Source organism: Oncorhynchus keta, chromosome 14 (assembly GCF_023373465.1).
Source record: "Oncorhynchus keta strain PuntledgeMale-10-30-2019 chromosome 14, Oket_V2, whole genome shotgun sequence".
Lineage (NCBI taxonomy): Eukaryota > Metazoa > Chordata > Actinopteri > Salmoniformes > Salmonidae > Oncorhynchus > Oncorhynchus keta.
This window is the reverse complement of record NC_068434.1, coordinates 71,347,491-71,359,882: the sequence shown is the minus strand read 5'-3', so window position 1 is coordinate 71,359,882 and position 12,392 is coordinate 71,347,491. Positions and strand designations below refer to the sequence as shown.

Here is a 12,392-nt window from a genome sequence, read left to right as displayed (position 1 = left end):
ATGTGCATTTTTATGGTGAAAATGATCTTCCCCATACTTGAAACTCACATGCTTCATATGTATGCCAGTTAGTCTCTACACCCGTTGTAAAACAGATTATTGTCCTCCCTTTTGGAGCACAATAATTAGGCTTGGAGAAGCCTAAAAAGTGTATCACTGATCATATCAGGATGTGGATTGTCATAGGTGAGACTAGGGCTGTTAAGCTGACCATATTACTGCCACACCAGCGGTCACGAGTCATGATGGCAATCAAATTCCACGTGACCATTTAGTTAATTCTGTACTTATAAGGCCATGTGTTTGTGTCTTTGCAGGTCAAAGCATTTCAAAGAGAGCATCAGGTTCATCCACGAATGTCGTCTAAATGGAGGGACCTGTCTGGTGCACTGGTACGTACGTACACCACCTAACCATAAACCACTAACTTTCTGTTGACCATACCTGACCCCTCATGACTATGCTCTCCCTGTCCCTGTCCCATAATGCAGCCTGGCCGGTGTGTCCCGTAGTACCACCATGGTGGTGGCCTACCTGATGACCGTCACCACCTACAGCTGGGAGGAGTGTCTGTCGGCTGTCAAGGCCGTGCGTTCCTTCGTAGGCCCGAACTATGGCTTCCAACAGCAACTACAGGAGTACCAGATGAACCAAGTCACAGAGGTAGGCGCACACACATTTAAACACACACACCCTGTATATCAAATCACATGCCACATGCGCCGAATACAACAAGTGTAGACCTTACCGTGAAATGCTTACTTACAAGCCCTTAACCAACAGTGCAGACCAAGAAGAAAGTATTTACCAAGTAGACTAAAATAAAAAAGTAAGAATAAAAGGTAACACAATAAGAATAACAATAACGGGGCTATATACAGGGGGCACCGGTACTGAGTCAGTGTGCAGGGGTACAGGTAAGTTGAGGTAATCTGTACATGTAGGTGGGGGTGAAGTGACTGTGCATAGGTAACAAACAAACAGCGAGTAGCAGCAGTGTGCAAGGGGGGATGTCCGGTGTACAATGTAAATTGTCCGGTGGCGATTTTTGTAAATTTTTCAGCAGTCTAATGGCTTGGGGGTAGAAGCTTTTGAGGAGCCTTTTGGTCCTAGACTTGGTGCTCCGGTACCGGTGGCCGTGCGGTAGCAGAGAAAACAATCTATAACTTGGGTGACTGGAGTCCCTGACAATTTTATGGGCTTTCCTCTGACACAGCCTATTATATCGGTCCTGGATGGCAGGAAGCTTGGCCCCAGTGATGTACTGGGCCGTTTGCACTACCCTCTGTAGCGCCTTACAATCAGATGCCGACAGTTGTCAAACCAGGCGGTTTTGCAACTGGTCAGGATGCTCTCGATGGTGCAGCTGTAGAACTTTTTGAGGATCTGGGGGCCCATGCCAAGTCTTTCACTCTTCTGAGGGGAAAAAGGTTTTGTTGTGCCCTTGTCACGACTGTCTTGGTACGTTTGGACCATGATAGTTCGTTGGTGATGTGGAAACCAAGGATCTTGAAACTCTAAACCCCCTCCACTACAGCCCCGTCAATATTAATGGGGGCCTGTTCGGCCTGCTTTTTACTGTAGTCCACGATCAGCTCCTTTGTCTTGCTCACATCGAGGGAGAGGTTGTAGTTCTCTGACCTCCTCCCTATAGGCCATCTCACCGTTGTTGGTGATCAGGCCTACCACTGTTATGTCGTCAGCAAACCTAATGATGGTGTTGGAGTCGTGTTTGGCCATGCAGTCGTGGGTGAACAGGGAATAAAAGGAGGGGACTAATTACACACCCCTGAGGCGCCTCAGTGTTGAGGATCAGCGTGGCAGATGTATTGTTGCCTACTCTTACCACCTGGGGGGGGGGGGGCCTTAATGCTCCAGGGGTGCTGTACAATGGTGCCCCAGTCCGTGAACCCACTCCCTGCGGGTGTCTCACGGGGTGTTGGGATATGCAACAAAAAAACAGGACAAATATAAGCACCCCCCAAATTGTTATTATTATTCTACAGCTTCCCGCAATTGAATGTGAGCAGAAAAACACCCTGTAACACAGCTGAAGTGTAATATTTAGACTTGAATAGTTCAGGTAAACAATTTCAGTGAGTAAGAAGAATGCCGGTTAAGGCCCACCTCTTCTCTAACACCCACTCGGAAGCCAAACTGTTAGCTTACTCCCACTCATAGTACAGAGTCACAGGAATGTGTCATCATTCAGCCGCTATCAGTTAATGATGCAGCCATTTTTTACAAGGCCACTCCTGCCTTGTCAGGTTCATACTTTTGGTTTACTTTCACTTCTGTAGATGGAGGTGGGTCTCTGACAGTAAACCTGGAGCCCATCCTTCCTGGCTGCCTTTCTCAACTTTATATGGCCTACCAGGGATCTTCCTAAACTCATCATACTGCTCATTAGCAAACTGGGAGATGATCTTTGTGATGGCTGATGGCTTTCTCTGGACTTGCTGTTATGACCGAGGTGGGTTATGAACCCTCAATGTATCTAGGCAAACAGAAGACCACTAGATCGTGTGTAAACTATTACTATGTGACTTTCATCTGGGCCACCAGAAATACACAAGTTATTTAATTAGAAGTGCCACCATCATGCATATGAACCGTGACTTCACTCTCATGTCACTAGACCTACACTAAAGTGTTTGCTGGTTTCAAAGTGAATATCTGTGTTGTCAGTTTATTTATACCCATCTGCAAATTATTCACACAAGATGTAGTGAGGTGAGAAAATGGCTTTCCTGTTGTGGGGCAGCTATTTCCACACACATCAGACTTCAAACCTGTGAAATGATGTGTGACATGCACACGCACAGACACACACACACACACACATGTTTCTAGACCATTCTGCAAAAAGAGCTGTGTATGGATGTTGCTGAGAAGACATGCACCCAGCCAGTGGTACTCAGTACGTGTGTGTTGTACACAGAAGGGGAACTGGAGGGGCTTGCTGAAATTGCATTAGCCTGGTACTAACCATCACATGACTAATTACTGTCAGAAGCTTGCAACATGTCTTCACTGAAGAAAAAAACATTTATTTTATTTTTGTTTGGTTGAGTTTTGCAGTGATTTTGAGGATCAAAGGGGAAATGGAATTCCTTTCTTCATGTTTTTCCCACGACTGTGTCTTAGAGAGAATTTGCTCTTGTCATCCCAATAGTTTTATCTATAGTGTTATACTGTATATAGAGGTGATCAATTGTATATTTTTTAAATTTCACAACACTTTGCCTAAAACACTGATACAACTAAGGCATGTCTGTTGTTAAAAATGATTATAAATGCATTAGTATGTGGGTGTTTTGTTGTACGTAAGGTAAGGTTCAGTAAGTGTGATAGTGTCTTAGGGGTTGTGTCCAGGTCACTGTTCCTTAGTTTGGACTTTGACTTACTTTAAATGGATTCAAAGCAGGGAGATGTTTTCAAACGAACAAAACTGAAATTTACAAAATTTGTTCCAATTTTGAGTAATCCTTTTCTCATGAATAGTTGATCTGGAAGTGAAAACTGGTAAAGGAATGGTGGAGAGTCTGACTCAAAGCTGGGTTTGGGACTCAAGTCTCCCATCTGTCCTTATCGTGTGTAGTCTAACTGTACATTGTACCTACCTGTGTATTTTTGTAACACAGTCCATTTTCTTGTAAAGAGGTTTGAGTATGTTGTATGGCTGGTTATGGATGGTGGTAATGTGTGGGAGTCGCTGTGACACCTGATGGTTGTGTGGGAGGAAACATACACAGTGACACACCTGATGTCACGACTTCCACCGAAGGTGGCTCGTCTCCCTGTTCGGGTGGCGCTCGGCGGTCGTCGTCGCCGGCCTACTAGCTGCCATCGATCCATTTTTCCTTTTCATTTGTGTCTGTCTGTATTGTTTACACCTGTGTCTGATTAGTTGATTTCGGTGGGTATATTTACCTCCGCTGCCTGCTAGTCTTTGTGCGGGATTGTTTTCTGTGGTTACGTTATTGAGGGGTGCGTGTCTGCACCACGGGGTTTCTCACCGTAGTTGTGCCATTTAGGTATTGAGTTTAGGACTAGAGGTTTCTCCTCCGTGTGTAGCACTTTATTTCCCTGTGTGTGTGGCAACCTCGTTTGGGCGTGTTTCAGTCCCATGTTGTAGTTGTGTTTTGGACTACTCATTAAACTATTTTGCCACTGGGAATTCCTTGCTCTCCTGCTCCTGATTCCTGCACCTCCCTCTGTCAGGAGGCACGTAACACCTGAACACAACTCTTCTCTTTTACCTGACATGGGAACTGTCTTGGTTCATCTGGAACTCCTGCATATATTTTGTATATAACTTTAAAATTATACTGTATTTCATGATTACTCAACTAATGTAAATAATGTACCACAAGTGTGTTAACCTTTACACTACTGTAATAAATTATAGGTCATTTATAAGAAAATGACTAAATAAATACACATTGCAATCTTTTGTTGAACTATCACATTGGTGGCTATGCATTGATACTAGTAGCCACCCACAACTCCATCCAACACCTGTCTACCAGAAGCCCATGATGAGCTGTTCAACACCTGTCTACCAGAAGCCCCTGATGTGATGTTCAACACCTGTCTACCAGAAGCCCATGATGTGATGTCCAACACCTGTCTACCAGAAGCCCATGATGTGATGTTCAACACCTGTCTACCAGAAGCCCATTATGTGATGTTCAACACCTGTCTACCAGAAGCCCATGATGTGATGTTCAACACCTGTCTACCAGAAGCCCATGATGTGATGTTCAACACCTGTCTACCAGAAGCCCATGATATGATGTTCAACACCTGTCTACCAGAAGCCCCTGATATGATTGATGTCCAACACCTGTCTACCAGAAGCCCATGATGTGATGTTCAACACCTGTCTACCAGAAGCCCATGATGTGATGTTCAACACCTGTCTACCAGAAGCCCATGATGTGATGTTCAACACCTGTCTACCAGAAGCCCATGATGTGATGTTCAACACCTGTCTACCAGAAGCCCATGATGTGATGTTCAACACCTGTCTACCAGAAGCCCATGATGTGATGTTCAACACCTGTCTACCAGAAGCCCATGATGTGATGTTCAACACCTGTCTACCAGAAGCCCCTGATGTGATGTTCAACACCTGTCTACCAGAAGCCCCTGATGTGATGTTCAACACCTGTCTACCAGAAGCCCCTGATGTGATGTTCAACACCTGTCTACCAGAAGCCCATGATGTGATGTTCAACACCTGTCTACCAGAAGCCCATGATGTGATGTTCAACACCTGTCTACCAGAAACCCATGATGTGATGTTCAACACCTGTCTACCAGAAACCCATGATGTGATGTTCAACACATGTCTACCAGAAGCCCATGATGTGATGTTCAACACCTGTCTACCAGAAGCCCATGATGTGATGTTCAACACCTGTCTACCAGAAACCCATGATGTGATGTTCAACACCTGTCTACCAGAAGCCCCTGATATGATTGATGTCCCACCTGTCTATGATGTGATGTTCAACACCTGTCTACCAGAAACCCATGATGTGATGTTCAACACCTGTCTACCAGAAACCCATGATGTGATGTTCAACACATGTCTACCAGAAGCCCATGATGTGATGTTCAACACCTGTCTACCAGAAACCCATGATGTGATGTTCAACACCTGTCTACCAGAAACCCATGATGTGATGTTCAACACATGTCTACCAGAAGCCCATGATGTGATGTTCCGTTGTTTAAAATGTCAGCCATGTCTTCCCACAGCACAGCTGAGAACTACACTGATCAATCCCACTGTCCTGTGTGGAAGTCTGACCCAAAAGAGCATAAACTGCACTATACTCGGCTGGTCTTACAAGGACATCCATGTTTGATGTGTTCGGTGAGGTGTAGCAATGTTCATGTCAGAACAATAATATGTCCAACTGTGTTGTTGTTTTAATTTCTCACTGCATTTCCAAAATGTTCATAAATTATGTCTATAGATCCAGTGTGGAGCTAAGCTGCATTAACCTTGATTAGTGAACACACAGGTGGCAAAAGAATATGACAACTGAAGCAAAACGAAACTGAATGTTTAGGTTCATTAGATTCACACTAGTGTGAACATTTTATTTGTCTCTTTATAATCTACAGTTCCCTCTTTGTATTCATATTGCATTACTGAAATGGAACATATTTCCATATATTACTTTCAGAGACACTTTCAGTTCGTCCTATTTCGCAATATATATGGTGTTACACAACAAATGATTAGATGGTTATTTCCTGGATTCCCTCCAGAAACCGCAGATCTGGATGGTCTGTTGGACTTGTTGACCTAAATGGTTAGAGATTTATTGTAAGGGCAAGATGGAGCATGTCCCACAGGCTGTGGTTCCACTGTGGTAAAAGGAGGGCTGGGACCATGTTCAATTAACTTATGGTGTGTTACACTTACAGAATCACCAGGACTGACATAGAAATGGAACACATGAATAGAACGAATGAAAAACAATATCAGTCAAATACAATTTATTGTGTATTTGTATTTTTTATGGACCCCCATTAGCTGCTACCAAGGCAGCTAATGAAGATGGCGACGGAGGGCTGCCGTCTTATCGGCTCTTAAACAACCATGCTATTTTTTTAATGCGGTGTTCTTTACTTGTTTTGTACATAAAGCTGCTGCTACCTTCTCCTATGACCGAAAAGAGCTTCTCGACATCAAAACTGGGATTACTCACCTAAAATTGGACGAGGAGTTTTTCTTCAATGAGTCGGACGCGAGGGATATACAACGCACACCCGACCAGGCCCAGATCCCCGTGATTCGCTGGAAAAGGAAACGTAGGTTTCGCGGAAAGAGATCAGGATGCCTTGTGAGGATCAGGCGACGAGTGGCTAATCTGCCCTTGCCTTCCATTCTGCTAGCTAGCTAACGTTCAATCGCTGGAAAATAAATTAGATCAACTGAAAGCACATATATCATACCAACAGGACATTAAAAACTGTAATATCTTATGTTTCACAGAGTCGTGGCTGAACGCCGACATTAAGAACATACTGCTGGCAGATTATACACTCTATTGGCAGGACAGAATCGCAGCCTCTGGTAAGACATGGGCGGGGGCCTGTGCATATTTGTAAACAATAGCTGGTGCACGATATCTAAGGAAGTCTCAGGGTTTTGCTCGCCTGAGGTAGAGTATCTCATGATAAGCTGTAGACTACACTATCTACCTCGAGAGATTTCATCTGTATTTTTCGTAGCTATCTACAGACCTAAGCTGGCACTCAAACCGCACTCAATTAGCTGTATTCCGCCAAAAAGCAAAGAGGAAAAGCTCATCCAGAGGCTGCGCTTCTAGTGGCCGGGGACTTTAATGCAGGGAAACTTAAATCAGTTGTACCTCATTTCTATCCGCATGTTAAATGTGCAACCAGAGGGAAAAAAATCTAGACCACCTTTACTCCACACACAGAGACACGTACAAAGCTCTCCCTCACCCTCCATTCGGCAAATCTGACCATAACTCTATCCTCTTGATTCCTGCTTATAAGCTAAAATTAAAACAGGAAGCACCAGTGACTCTGTCAATAAAAAAGTGGTCAGATGAGCCAGTTTTGACCAGTATTTGGCTGAGCTGAACACACTGAGCAAATCATGTGAATTTGAAAATCTGAAAGACTCACTAGTGAAAGACAGGATAGTCTGTGGCATACTTGATAAAGGACTCAAGGAGAGATTGCTGTGGATCAAGATTTAACTTTGGATAAAGCAGTGAATATGTGTCGAGCAGCTGAAACCAACAGAGCACAAGCTAAAGAGCTGTGCAGGGATGAGACAAGCAAAAGAGAGAAATCAAAACACTACATGTGGAAAATGTGGATTTATCCACAAGCCAAAAAAATGCCCTGCACATGGCAAATCATGTAACAACTGTGGGAAAAATCGAGGAGATAGAATTCTTCATTGATTATTCTTTGGAAATATGCAATGCAGTAAATGCTGAATGGATTGTGCCATTGAAGGTGAATGAAACTATAATACCATTCAAGCTTAACTGGAGCACAGGTAAACCTGTTGTCTCTGGATGACTACAAAACACCGAAGGTGAAGAGCAAAATACACCCGGTGAAAATGAAGGTTACTGGTTATACTGGGGAGAACGTACCAGTCAAAGGAAAACAGTTCAGAGCACAGCTGCTTATTGTGGAAAAGAGTGTACATCCTATTCTAGGAATCAATGCATGTGAAAAGCTCAATTTGTTGAAAAGAGTATATGTAGTGACAGACTGAAAATGACCAAGAATCGCTACTGGGTGAGTATGAGGATGTGTTTGAGGGTCTTGGATGTTTACCAGGAGAACACAAAATATGTACTGATGACAAAATTACTCCAGTTGTGCATGCATGCAGAAAAGTTCCATTTGCACTGAGGGAAAAGCTCAAAGAGGAACTCTTTGACGTCTATCTCATGGAAAAGTTAGACGTCTTCACAAAAATGGATTAACCTACAGACTGGGTACGCTCAATGGTTATTGTGGTGAAAAAGAACGGCGATCTCAGGATATGTCCAGACCCGAGAGATCTCAACAAAGCAATCAAGAGAGAGCATTTCAAGTAGCCAACCAGAGAAGAGATAATGTCGCAGTTTTCTGGAGCAAAGTGGAAGCTAGATGATGCAAGCTCAAGGCTATGCACATTCAACACACCTGAGGGCAGGTACAGATTTCTTCATCTACCATATGGGATTCTCTCAGCACCAGAGGTCTATCACAAGACAATCCATATGATCTTCGTGCGCATCCCAGGAGTGGAGAGTAGGATGGATGACATCATCGTCTGGAGTTCCACAAAAGAAGAACACGATGCGTGAGGGAGACAAGTGCTGGACCTGACACGGAAAGTCAAACTAAAACTAAACATGGACAAATCCGAGTTTGGTGTGAAAACACTTACCTTCGTGGGAGACGTACTTTCAGAGGATGGAGTCAAACCAGACCCAAGGAAAACATCAGCCATCAACAACATGGAGCGCCCAAAGAACAAAGACGATGTGAGACGCTTCATGGACATGATCACCTACCTTGCAAAGTTAATACCTCAACTGTCAGCACAGTCCGCTCCACCCAGATGTCTTCTAGAACAGAAAAAATGAATAGGAATGGTCCCATGAACAGTAAAACTGCTTCAAAAACCTAAAGAAGACAATCACAGAAGAGCCAGTGCTCAGGTTCTATGATCCAGAGAAAAGCACAAGGATTTCTGCAGACGCGTCACAGTTTGGCCTGGGAGCAGTTCTTCTGCAACAGCATGACGACACATGGCAATCCATCGCTTATGCGTCCAGAGCCTTGACAGGCGCAGAGACAAGGTATGCACAAATAGAGAAAGAACTACAGGCAAGCACATACGCTTGCGAAAGGTTTCACCAACACATCTACGGACGAGATTTTGAAGTAGAAACCGACCACAAAACATTGGTGTCAATCATGTCTAAGCCACTGAATGATTGTCCAATGAGAATCCAGAGAATGTTGATCAGACTGCAAAAATATGATGTGAAGATGATCTATACCCCGGGAAAGTTCATGTTCGCCGCCGACACTCTTTCTCGAGCAGTCGACAAGAAGGAGAGCTTCGACACACAGAAAAACACAGATTCAGGCCTACGTCAACATGATTGTAGCATCACTTCCTGTGTCTTCTGAGAGAATGGAGCAGATCAAAAGAGAGATCGCAGATGACCAGACAATGACAGAGTCAAAAGAAACAACACCGATAGGATTGCCGGCACAGAAAAACAACTATACAAGGAGAATTACAGGATTATTGGATGTGCAGAGCAGAGCTCACAGTTGTGGATGACAGTGTTCAAAGGCAACAAAATTGTCATTCCCATGACACTACGCAAAGAAATGCTACAGAAAATACACGACGGCCACTTGGGTGAGGAAAAATGCAAACGACGAGCATGCGAAGTAATGTACTGGCCAAGAATGAACCAGGAAATCAGCCAGACCACTGCTTCATGTGAACTGTGTTTGACCTACAGGCCAAAGCAGCAAGCAGAGCCGCTAATGCCTCATCCAGTACCCAACAGACCCTACTACAAAGTTGGAGTTGACCTTTTTGACTGCAATGGCAAAAGTTACATTGTTGTTACCGGCGACTACTCGGAACTACCCTGAAGTAGCAACACTGCCAACTACCTCCAGCAAAGCTGTAATCACCTACCTGAAATCAGTCTTTGCAAGACATGGGGTTGCGTCTGAACTGTACTCGGACAATGGCCCGCAGTTCTCAAGTTCCGAATTCCGATTGTTCGCTAACGACTGGCCATTCCGACACAACACCTCCAGCCTCAACTACTCGAGATCCAATGGCTTAGCAGAGAGTTCAGTCAAAATCTTCAAAGGTCTGATGAAAAAGGCACACAATGTAAAGGAGGATTTCTTAAAAAATCTGATGATCTACCGCAGCGCACCGCTGCAGAACGGACTTTCACCTGCACAAATGTTAATGGGACGTCGCATCAGAACCAACCTACCCATCCATGAGGACTTGCTAACAGTCAGAGGCGCTCACAAAGTCAAACTCGTGAAGGAAAAACAGAAAGACAAAAACAGCGACACGACAAAAGTGCAAGACCTGAACTGAAACCTGGAGATCATGTACGACTCAGAGACATCACTACAAGAACCTGGATGCAGCAAGGGTGTGTGCACCGCGATCCTATGAGATCCAAACTAAGCATGGATAACAACTGAGATGAAACCGAGTGGATCTAAGGCTTCAGCCATTCACTCAAAGAACTGAGGATCACCTGGAGGATACTGCTGAAGCATCAAATGCCTTTAGAAATGGACAATTCATTCAGAACACCCTGACTGACAATGAACGCTGTCCAACTGTTTCAGGAAGCACTTCAGCAGAACAACCAAAAAGGACTATCAGAGCCCCTGAAAGGCTTATTGAGAATTGCTATAAAAAAATATTTAAAAAAGGGGCACCTGGACTGTTTTGTTTATGTGAAAGGAAATAGAGCCACAATAGAGTATTGTTGGACAGACTATATTTAGTTGAAAAAGATTATATAAAAATAAAAAAAATTGTGGGAAAGAAATGTGTGTTATTGAAAATGGCATGTTATGCATTTTGTGTTACATTGAAAAGTAGTTTTATTTTAAAGGTAAGAAGATGTGTTGTTATGCTTCAATAGCATTTAGGCTATGTTACCCAGCAGGCTATGCAGGTGGTTGAAGAATGCCTTGCATGGCTAAACATGGAGTTTTCTAGCTGAAGTATATGTTCATTAAAAGTAGTTAAACCTACGCCCCGGTTTGTCATTATATAAGGAACAAACATAACACACTCCAATTTGTATACCGCACCAACAAATCCACAGATGATGCAATCTCTATTGCACTCTACACTGCCCTTTCCCACCTGGATAAAAGGAACACCTATGTGAGAATGCTATTCATTCACTACAGCTCAGCGTTCAACACCAAAGTGCCCTCAAAGCTCATCACTAAGCTAAGGACCCTGGGACTAAACGCCTCCCTCTGCAATTGGATCTTGGACTACCTGACTGGCCACCCCCCAGGTGGTAAGGGTAGGTAACAACACAACACCTATTCCCCCTCAGGAGACTGAAAAGATTTGACATGGGTCCTCAGATCCTCAAAAGGTTTGACAGCTGCACCATTGAGAGCATCCTGACGGGTTGCATCACTGCCTGGTATGGCAACTGCTCGGCCTCCGACCGCAAGACACTACAGAGGGTAGTGTGTCCGGCCCAGTACATCACTGGGGGCCAAGTTTCCTGTCATCCAGGACCTAGGCTTTACGGAAGAGCTGGGCTTTACGGAAGAGTGGCCAGAAAAAAGCCATTGCTTAAAGAGAAAATAAGCAAACACATTTGGTGTTCTCCAAAAGGCATGTGGGAGACTCCCCAAACATATGCAAGAAAGTACTCTGGTCAGATGAGACTAAAAGTTGAGTTTTTTTGGCCATCAAGGAAAACGCGATGTCTGGCACAAACCCAAAACCTCTTATCACGCTGAGAACACCATCCCCACAGTGAAGCATGGTGGTGGCAGCATCATGCTGTGGGGGTGTTTTTCATCGGCAGGGACTGGGAAACTGGTCAGAATTGAAGGAATGATGGATGGTGCTAAATACAGGGAAATTTGTGAGGGAAACCGGTTTGTCTTCCAGAGATTTGAGACTGGGACGGAGGTTCACCGTCCAGCAGGACAATGACCCTAAGCATACTGCTAAAGCAACACTTGAGTAGTTTAAGGGGAACATTTAAATGTCGTGGAATGGCCTATGTAACTGATGTGAAATGGCTAGCTAGTTAGCGGGGAGCACGCTAATAGCGTTTCAATCGGTG

The 12,392-nt window shown here is 44.2% G+C and overlaps 1 protein-coding gene and 1 long non-coding RNA gene across 3 annotated transcripts in view; one reads left to right on the top strand and one right to left on the bottom strand.

The window, feature by feature from the left end:
* Window positions 1-12,392, top strand: part of LOC118393936 (dual specificity protein phosphatase 22-A-like) — a 42,497-nt gene that overhangs the window by 17,028 nt on the left and 13,077 nt on the right. Inside the window, exons 5-6 of the mRNA XM_035787162.2 lie at window positions 318-392; window positions 492-663. Coding sequence (XP_035643055.1) covers window positions 318-392; window positions 492-663 — 247 coding nt within the window. The remainder of the gene's footprint in view (window positions 1-317; window positions 393-491; window positions 664-12,392) is intronic.
* On the bottom strand, window positions 4,514-7,453 carry LOC127907350 (uncharacterized). 2 transcript variants are annotated; one of them, XR_008064213.1, is made up of 3 exons: window positions 5,525-7,453; window positions 5,246-5,317; window positions 4,514-5,137 (listed from the first exon to the last, which is right to left on the bottom strand). It is a non-coding gene; the product is annotated as an uncharacterized LOC127907350 (long non-coding RNA). The 2 variants fall into 2 exon arrangements; XR_008064214.1 differs by having other exon boundaries at window positions 5,633-7,453.